Source organism: Thrips palmi, unplaced genomic scaffold (assembly GCF_012932325.1).
Source record: "Thrips palmi isolate BJ-2018 unplaced genomic scaffold, TpBJ-2018v1 HiC_scaffold_3, whole genome shotgun sequence".
NCBI classification, from domain to species: Eukaryota; Metazoa; Arthropoda; class Insecta; order Thysanoptera; family Thripidae; genus Thrips; species Thrips palmi.
In genome coordinates this window covers 11,406,087-11,416,238 of record NW_023144630.1, presented here as the reverse complement: position 1 = coordinate 11,416,238, position 10,152 = coordinate 11,406,087, and the positions used below count along the sequence as shown (strand labels likewise).

Genomic DNA, 10,152 nt, shown 5'->3' with positions numbered 1-10,152 from the left:
ATAGAGTGTGCATCTCCCCAGACCAGGTACATTCTTCCGATGTCCTTCTGGCTTCCTACAGCAATTATGTAAGGCTGAACGGGATGTTTGGACATTTTCTTCCTTGTTCCTACTTCATATTCAATGTTTGATCCAGCCTAGAAAATGTAAAGGCACTTTCTAGAGTTTCTAATCTGAGGCAGATACAGTTCTGAACATATGCATTTAGTAAAATACTCACAGGAACTATTTGAAAAATGTCATTCATCTCAGCAATAGGGTTCATGTTTTTTTCATGATCTTGAGTCCTTTTAGGCTTAGGCAAAAATTTGCTCAAAATCATGAGAGCATTCAGGGACTCTACAATATAAAAGAAAGGACAAAAGAATTATATTTTATAGTTGGAAAAAGATTAAGAGCAACATAAAACAGCAACATAAATCCAGGTACAAACCATCTTTGAACTGTAGCACCTCTTCAGGAGGATACTTCTTCTTGTCCCTCTTGGCTGCTTCCAATAGGAGAGGGACAAGACTTTGAAAGTTCAGCAAAAGATTGTTTTTCTTTCCAGGAAACCACATTTCAAAGTCAAGGTCAATCTGCAAACAGAACACAAAACAACAAAATGTGAATTTTAAAACAATGCCTGTAGAAACAAAAAAAAATGCTGTGATAATAATAACTACCATTTCTCCTTGAAAAGATTTTAAATGAACATAAGCTTGGAGTAGCACACCAACTTGATGGTTTCCTTGTGAAACAAGTGCTTTTCGCTCTGGGAATGTTTCTGTCATCAGTTTTCTAATTTCATCTTTTGATGAGTCAACCGGTGAGAGTAACCGAAGAAGTTTGGTCTGCAACAATGTTGTTTTTAAAAGACAAGAACAGAAATAATTTAAATTTCATTAAGAGAGGGTGGAATTAATTACATTGTGTGAAAGTTGTAGCTGATCAACTGAAGTAGCACCAGGTTCAGATGAACTGGTAGGCTTTGGTTTCATTTTCCTGCGGTCAGTGCCACCCCATCTGGGTCTCTCCTGCTGCTTTTGCTGCAGCTTTCGATACACTGAAGACAGTTTCCCAGTGTTGTTTTTTCTATCAAAAAGCCAGGTCTACAAATGCAAAATAAGCAATAAGAAAATTAGTTCAAAACAAAAAAAGCATTAGCTCATAAATGTAACAATCAGAAGAAACCTGGGAATCAAATTTATTTCAATCATACTAACCCATGGCATGTCTTCCTTTCTCACTGCTTTCTGGGCCATTTGCGGGTATGTGGCTACAAATGAAACAGCCAATCCCTCCCTCATAGCTGGATTTATTGCCAAGATGTTACTGAATAAATAGAGAAACAAAAGGGGTAAGAGGCAAAACCTTCAATAACCATGGAAAAAAGGTGACATGATTTAGTGATGGTACTTACAGCGGTTTCTTACTGATGTGCTTCAAAAGTTCGTCAATAACATCGGAGAGGTTTTTCTGAAAGATAACACCTCCTCTTTCTAGATGGTGAAGAATTTTGTCCATCCCCCTTTTACCTTTCAACATTGGACTAATTTCATACTGGAAAGAAGGGGGAAAACAAAATTAACAAATTTAAACTGGACTAAAATTAATAAATAATTATACAGCACACTTACTTGGTAAAGAGTAGTATCTAAAAGAGCACTTCTAATAAGGGACTTTTCTGTGTTATCCTGTAGATAAATCAAGCAATATTAAAAGGGATTAAAGGCAAAGGCAAACTGAGTCACAATTTGAGTAAACTTAACAAAGATTACCAGAGTTGTAGATTTCATGAAAGTTCTGAGATGGAGAGGAATTTCTGCTTCTTTGGTGGAAGTGGCTGCCTAGATAATGAAAAATAAGCCCATTTAACAACACTAAAAACAAAGTAAACAAGAAATCAATGAAACTCACACACTTACTTTTTTAGAAGTTGATTGAAGTGGTGGTGAAACAGAGCGGCGCTTACTTCCAGCATCATGGTCTAAAGGTGTGGATCTCCGAGGGGGATTCTCTTTCTCCTTTGATGACGGAAAGTATGCTGAAAACAGTGGCGGGCTTGCAGCTCCAGAGCAAGAAGGCGTTGAGTTAAATGCAAAGACCGAAGGAGACTTGTGTTGGCTGGAATCCAACTTTAGATCTAGCCTAGAGGAAGAAGATGAGAATGTAGGTGGGCTTGCAACTCCAGAGCAAGAAGGTGTTGGGTCAAAGGTGTTGACGGAAAGAGACTTGAGTGGGGTTGAATTCAATTTTAGGTCTACCCTGGAGGAAGAAAATTCTCTAGCTTTATCTGAGTTTCTAGAGATTTCCTAAAAATAAAAAAAATGAATAATTAGCAGACAAAGACAAAATCCAAAGAAAAATGACACTGACTTTGATTAATTTTAGTAAAAATACTAACCTTTCCTGAAGGACCCAAAGGCATCATAGAAGAAACACGCTGGCTTCTTCTCACTTCAGTAGTAGTTTCACTTGTGGTCTGCATAGATTTTCTTGGCCTCCGGCCTTGGTCTGGTTTTTTTTAAATTTCAATGATAGTAGGAAAAGGGGCAGCAACACCTGTTTGAAAGGAAAGGGCCAATTAATTGTAAGCAAATTTAACAAAATTACTTTAAAGATAGCGGCATTTGCAGCGGGTCAGTTACTCACCCATCTTCATCAGCGTAAGCCAATTCTCAATTCTTTGCCGGGCTGCATCCTTCTCTGTATCACTCATTCCATTTATAGTCTCTTCTGACAAATACATATCAAGATTTACAGAAGAAATAAGTTCCATGTCTATTCGATCAGTATCAGATGTATCATTATCCTAGAATTTTTTAATGTACTTAAGTTTCCCACAAAATTATTAAAAAGGCAATTTAAATAATATGAGAGAAAGCTTACATTTGTGTTATGTAAATCGGCAGTGTCACTATCCTTTTTGGTACTACCAGTTTGGCTGTCATCTTGCTCACACTCATTTTCAGTAACTTTGTCTCTCTCCTTAACAAAAAAACAGAAGAAGATAAGCATTAGGTACAATAGGTGTCATTAAAAATTTTCTTCTAAAATAGAGTGATAAGGTGAAACTTACAAACTCTTCCAAGGCATTCTCAATGTCATAAATGTCCCCTGCTTTCAAGCCAAACGCCTTCAAATCTTCAATCTTACCAAGTTTGGCCAGATGACGCCCAGCAATAGCCTCATCTGAAAACAAACAGAACAAAAGCATTAATGAGGGCAAAGGTAAGATTAAAGCACATGAAACCATAGCAACTAACGAGTAGAATTTAAATAGAATGAAATAGATCTTTCATAGTAACTTTCATCTCATTGAGCGTGTTATTTTCTCCCAAATGGTTTCAATCTCTGAATTAAAAACAAAACATTCTTCTCACCACATTACACTTCTTCTGTAGCTGACAGTAGTGTGTCAGCCAAGGATGAACGAGGAGATACATAGAAAATAGAGTCATTGTCATATCGTTTCCAAGGGCTCATGGAACGCTGAGGTGGTAGAGTTTTAGCAAAGTAAGCATGGATATTGGAGTCTACTATATTCTTCTGAAGACCATATGCTCCAAAGCTTTCATCATAATGTAGTGTCTTCCAGTCTTCAACTACAAGAATAATCTCCTCATGATGCTGCAATACTTCCAAAATTGATGCAAACACTGGTAAATTGTCAACTTGATTATATGGGACAGCAACAAGAAGACCACACCGGTACTGGAAACCACCGAGTGCTGCACTCCTGACAGTTTTCACAACAGTATCCATCTCAAGTCCAAGCTTCTGAAGAGGCGCAGAATGTTCACACTGTGACACTGTAAGCACAGTTCCACGTGAAAAATGGACTTCATCTCTGACTGGTGTAGTTGCTGCCAACATTTCTGCACAATGACTCATTTGGTGTACATGAGCTAATGAGAGGTCCAAATGCATGAAATTGTTGCAGATCTGAGCATACCGTTTTGCAATAGCATGTTTTCCTTCAAATCTATGAAAAAAAAAAAAATATATATATAAGTCATAAAAAATCTAAATTTAAAAAAAAATTAAATTTAAAAAATGGACAATTACCTCATACACCAATAAAGGATTGCACATCCTAGTAGTCTCATCATTTTAGCGTAGTGCAGGAGGTGGTGATGTTTGTTAATTGGTCTAACAATTTTGGGCTTTTTCCTCTTCTTTTTTGCCTTTTTTGAAGTATCAGTGGTTCCTTGTTTATCTTCCCCAGCCACTGGCTCCACCACTACTGGCTCCACATCATCTACATCTTCTTCTTCTTCTTCGTCCTCCTCATTTTCTTTTTCCCCTTCTTCCTTTTCCTCTTCTTCTTCTTCCTGTCGTACAATAGGAACTTGTCCTGTGGGAGGGTATAACTTAAAAAACAACTTATGGTGCTCAACGAGTCGTTCATCAAGCTGGTCCAGGTCATTCAAAGACACACCAAGACTGAAGATAGTTTCTGTAGCCCTTTTGAGAAGCACAACAAGTCTTAGGTGTTCATGGTCAGCAGGCACTTCTGGAGTTACAATGAATGGAAACACTCGTAACAAGCACCAAGTTTGAGCAGCAGTCTGCAGCAAGTTGTAACCTTCTAAGTTACGAAGACTGTCGACAGTAAAGTTGGGTGATGGTGCATTGCCTGAATCTACAATCCCATATTGGAAAGATTTGAGGCGAGCATTAAGAAGATCAATTGGAAGAATTTTCTCAACCACTACAAATTGTCTTAGTGCTAGCTTGATCTCCATACTGGCCACACCTCGTAGTATATCATGCATCCCATCAAATACTGCCATTCTAGGAACCTGAGGAAATCTGCATGATTGCCGTAGCAAACAATCTCTTTTGACTCCTGTCCTCTTTCGAGCACGATCACCTTGAGATTCAACTTCACAAACATTGTCAAAATGGAGGTCGTTGGTCCTCTCTTCCCCCATGGCAAGTATGTCATTATGAAACTGAGAGCGAGTCACAGTACAGGCTCGACAAAAGGCACCAGCAGAAGGTGATAGAAGTCCCATAATTTCATGAGCCGCTTTGGAATCAGCAGAAACAGCAATCAAAGTGGCTCGCAAAACATATGGGTAACCATTTACTTGAATTAACTTACCCTGCTCTGTCTCTAACTCCTGAAGCTCATTGTAGAATTTTTCCAACATAGAATCTATACCAATGGCAACATCAAAGTCTACAGTATAACCATAGGCACCAACATGAATTGAACGCAAACGAGCATTCTCTTCTGGTGGCAAGTTTTGTATGAGGTAATAAAGACCCATTATCTGGTGGATGATAGTTTTGGAACCCAAAGCATTGACAACTTCAAGTTCATCAGCAAATTTCACAATTCTTATGGTATGAGGGTACTTTTGGATAAGTTCATTACTTTGTGCCAGACTGCCATCCAAATATGATCTTATCTTGCCATCTGTGCTGCATTTCTCCTCATGAATCATCTTGAAGAATATTGGGTTATTCAGAACTGCTGTGAGAGTGGATGTTAAAGAAACATATTGATAGGTCTTTGCTACTTGCGTCTCAGAGCTGACAGACTGGCCTGGCTCCAGCCGCTGATCATAGCGAAAAGTACCCATGAATGCTGGTTCCGGTAAAACAAGATGAAAATTTTCTTTAAAATAAGTCATCTGCTGATCTTTAGTCTTCAGTCGAGCACAAGGGTCAGCTGCCAGTTGAAATAGGGCTGATGTATACTCAACAACATCCTTCTCAACATTCACACTTTCAAGATGACTCACTACACTTTTTCTTATATAGTTCACAACAGTTTTTAACACAACACTGGTTTCTGAGAGCATTTCTGTGATAGCAGTTCCAGTAATGTTTCCTTTCTTTCGAAGGTTGAGAATCATCACAGCAATAGAGTTTTCAACCATTTTGTTGAAGTCATTGTAATGATCACCAGTTACTCCTTCTTCTTCTTCTTCTTCTTGATCTGCATGCTCTTCTGGAGTAACTGAATCATGAGTATCGTCAGGACCTGGATTATTATTTGCTTCAGCATTATTTTCCATATCCACATCTTCAGCCGATCCTCCCATGAAGGAGGGTCCTTCCATGTCATGGATTTCTTCCTCTTGAGGGTCTGGATGCAGTGCGCTGGAATGCTTCTCTCTGAGATGTCGCACGAGAGACTTGCTATCCACAAAAAGTCTCCCAGCGCAGTCGCCCTCACAACAAGAATATGGTGCAACATGTTCTCTCTTCAAAAGATGCTTTTGGAATGCTGTTATATCACCTGGGACGACCCTTTGACAAACCTCACAGTAAACACCCATTACAGAGAATGTTAATGATGCTTGCCTTGAATAGTAGAAAGAGCCTCCTTCCTAATGCCCTTGGACCGCAGAATCTCCACTAATTGGGATGTGGTTAAGTCCTTGACCTTTCCAAAAGCCATGATTAGATACCTAAAACAAATAATAATACAAACAAACATTATTAGCTTGAAATTAAAGTATGAAAGAAGTGAGAGAGGTTATATTGCAATGTAAAAGTGACAGGACTGGAATTGATTTAGTTTCTGCTTATCAGTCCACAAACCAATTATATAAATAAAAAACTTATCCACAGGTATCTAACAGAAGAGATACATTTACATATTAACTAGATTTCATGATAATTATTCATACATTCAGTCTGAATCAAATGTTGACAAACACAAATTTTTACGTCGTCTGCTAGGAGAGGATGTGTGGCAACCCAACTGTTCATAAAAACTGGGAGGTTGTTTCAGACCCCACCCCCATTGAGCACTGCCCCCTCCCCTTCACCCCCCTTCTCTCTCTCTCTCACACACACACACTCGCACTCACACATGTACTTACAGTAACTACAGTGCTTGCTTGCTGCCTCCTTCGTCCCATCCAAGTGGTGTTGAAACAGCGACAAAGGCACCGAAGAAAGACTGAAATCCAATCAGAAAACAAAGCTCTAGAGTTGGTTTAACATCGATGTCCGGGTCCGGGTGCCGCAGTGCCGCACCGCGGTGCTCGAGCCGCGTCGACGCCAACGGCAACGCCGAGTTGCGATAATACTAATGATTTGATAATTGTTTTAACGATCGCGAGTCGAGGTAGCTAATCTAAGCACTAAGATTCATAAACTCACTCAGGATGTCGCTTGAAGGAGGATTGTCGCGTCGTCCAAGGTAGCCCGAGCCTAACGTCAATCCACTTCGAATCTTTCGAACCGCCAAAGTGTCATGGCGGACCCGGACGTTCAAAGCGTGGGAAAACGCAAAAACAGTGTTACCAACGCCAAAAAGACCCATCCCACCACTGAAAACGAAGTTATTTCTATCGCACACTCACCAGTCAACATTCGTTCGTATGTTTTTGTTTTACTCATTTAATTTCCGAGTAAACATTTGCTGTTTTTTCTTTTGAAATGTAAAAAATTCGGGTAACCTAAAAAGTCATTATTTGCAGATCGAATGTGTATTTACAGAGAAAACAAATGAAAGACCGAACGTCTGCTAGCTGTTGCTGTTGTTTTTATTTAGTTGACAGTTCACTTATAACTTTTAGCGTCGACTTAAAGTGATATCTTTATTGTTATGCGGCAGTTTTGCCTTCGAGACACGGTTAAAATGTATTATTTAAAGCGGCCTGGAGTGTGCCAATGGGACAAAGAGTGCTGTTCTTTTCATGACGTCCGAGAAACATCGTTGCTTTGCCGGCTACCTAACCACAAGTGGAATGCAATAGTTTGTGCGTTACGGTTGCGTTTGGCTGTGAGCAACATTCCCAGTCACAACGTCCATCGTAGCTCTTTCGTGGAGGTCTCGACATTTCCACCCATTCAATCATGCTGTGAATAGTTTGGATAGCTTTCATAGGATTCAACCCAATGGTGAGTGCTACAACAAGATTCTCATGGCAGCATTTTGATTCAGTACCCATTGAAATGATTGCCCCTTCCCCCCTCTAATCAAACACGTATTATTCCTAGGTTCAATGAGAAAAGATTCAATTTTTTCTTATTTCAGTAGAAGATTTACCATTATTTAAAATTTGAACGTCCCTTACGATGGTGTGAACATAAACAAATCCCTGTACGCATCTTTTATCGTAAGAGCATGTATTACGCATGTCTTACGCTTAAAATCATGCGTAACAGGTTTCCTTTTAGACTACGTCTTGAATGTGAGCATAATACGCTTACATCCAAGCGTATTATGTATGTTGTTGTACGTAATTACGATGAATCTGACTTCATCGTAAGTTACGTATACTTGTCATGCGTAAGATACTGAGGGTGTGCACATTCAAACGAATGTGATACAATGCTCAAACGAACGTGACATTTTGTCCCAAACCTCTGAACGTGAGGTCACGTTCCTGGAATGAGAGTGTATCGCATACTCGATCGCATGTCATTCAGTCGCAATAAAACTCCGCAAAAGCGGCAGAAAAATACAATTTTTGTCGATGCAAGTGCTCATACCAAGTTTCACATCATTTCCTGTGTTTCCGAGGGTTGTACAATGATGAACATTGAATCCATATTTACCTCCGACCCACATTCGAATCCCAAGAAGGCTCACTTTGGGTCAGAATTTTGATCCCGAAGTGAACCCGGAAGAACAAAAGCGGAAGAAAGAGAGCCTTGATCTGATTCGCAGCTTACATTTCTCATTGAAACTGCCATTTCTCACTTCCGTTTTTGTTCTCTCAGGCTGGAGCTTCTCCGAAATACTCTAGTGTAAATCTTATCAGAATGTCACAAAACTGGCTGAAATCCTGATCAAAATTCGCGCACCTCTGAAAGCTGAAAACATCCCCTGACATTCTGTGGGTCTCATACCATCAATATCAGAGTAAGTTTTCAGAATTTCAGCTTTCAGAAGTGCGCGAATTTTGATAAGGATTTCAGACATGTTTCTGACATTTTGACAACATTTACACGAGTGTCTCAGGCAACCGACTTTCAGAGAAATTCGAGGGGCCACTCCGTCATAGCAAGCGTAATAATACGCTTTTATAGCTGAAATTCTAAAATTTTTTCTTATTGATGGGGTGTGAATAGCTATACCCCGATTATTTTGAGGCGTAATAGGATACAGCTTGTATCACAGAGTTTGATAGTGCATATCCCGGGGGGTAATTTTCATGCAAAGTCAGTGGTAAGTTTGCTTGCCAAAAATTGGCGAGCTAAGCTAGGTAATACTCCCCAGCTTCCCAAAAATTTGGCAAGCTTATGGAGATTTTAGATCAAAGCTTGCCTAATCTTGGCATTAAAAACGGCGTGCCAAATTTGAGGCAAGAAAACTTGCCACTGGCTTTGTAGTGCACTCTAAATGTTGTAAAGTGAAGGCTCTCCATATTATGGTGTAAATGTTCCATATAACGGTGGTGCAGATTACTTCGTAACATACCATTGAGAAATTCACTGTACCTTATAGATATTTTGACGAATTTCATTGGCATTATGGAGAAAATCTCCACCATAATAGTATGTTGGTGCAGCCTTTCACCATTTACACACTGACAAAAATTTGGTAGTAACTTAGCGACACATTTGTCGCTAACTTTTTCAACGACAAGATTTGTTGTGGAACGAGTAGCTTGTTAAACCATAGTCATACAGGAACAAAAGGATAATTTCACAACGACTAACTTGTAATAACACATCAACAGTCCACTTTCAAAAACAAGTCGTTGACCAACAACAAATGTTGTAAGTGAACGACAAGTATTGTAAGTCGAAAAAGATGTTGTTATGTCTGCGACAAGTACTCATGGAGAACTTTTATCGCTATATTTATTTTGCATGGTTCTTTTTTTATCAGTAGTAATTTCACTATGACTCGGCGAACAAAATAGATGAATTTTCATAATACGCTTTAATTGAGCAGATAACTGCTAAAGATGTTGTTTCCACACAAATGGTATCGTTAAAGGTGATAACAAGAATATTGTTCTTCAACGACAAATTGTCGCTGACTTGAGTCAACGACATTTGTTTCGCTTTGGTTCATGACGAAACTCTATGTTTTGGAACAACTAAATTTTCACTCATCCGATTGTTTCTGTACAACCATTTTTTAACAGTGCAGTGTGCACTCTAGGCACGTTACTGACTTTTTGCTCATTTCGTCAGTACTTTTGCTAGTAATTTGTGCAACCATAATACGTTCTTTTCCTTTTT

At 39.2% G+C, this 10,152-nt stretch overlaps 1 protein-coding gene across 1 annotated transcript; it reads right to left on the bottom strand.

Annotated features, from left to right (window-relative positions):
* Positions 1 to 6,298: 6,298 nt before the first annotated feature.
* Positions 6,299 to 8,417, bottom strand: LOC117648286. Its single transcript, XM_034390736.1, has 3 exons — positions 7,111 to 8,417; positions 6,828 to 6,907; positions 6,299 to 6,410 (listed from the first exon to the last, which is right to left on the bottom strand). Exons 1-3 carry the CDS (start codon positions 7,271 to 7,273, stop codon positions 6,330 to 6,332), a joined length of 324 nt encoding a protein of 107 aa, XP_034246627.1. The 5' UTR covers positions 7,274 to 8,417; the 3' UTR covers positions 6,299 to 6,329.
* Between the last annotated feature and the right edge of the window lie 1,735 nt (positions 8,418 to 10,152).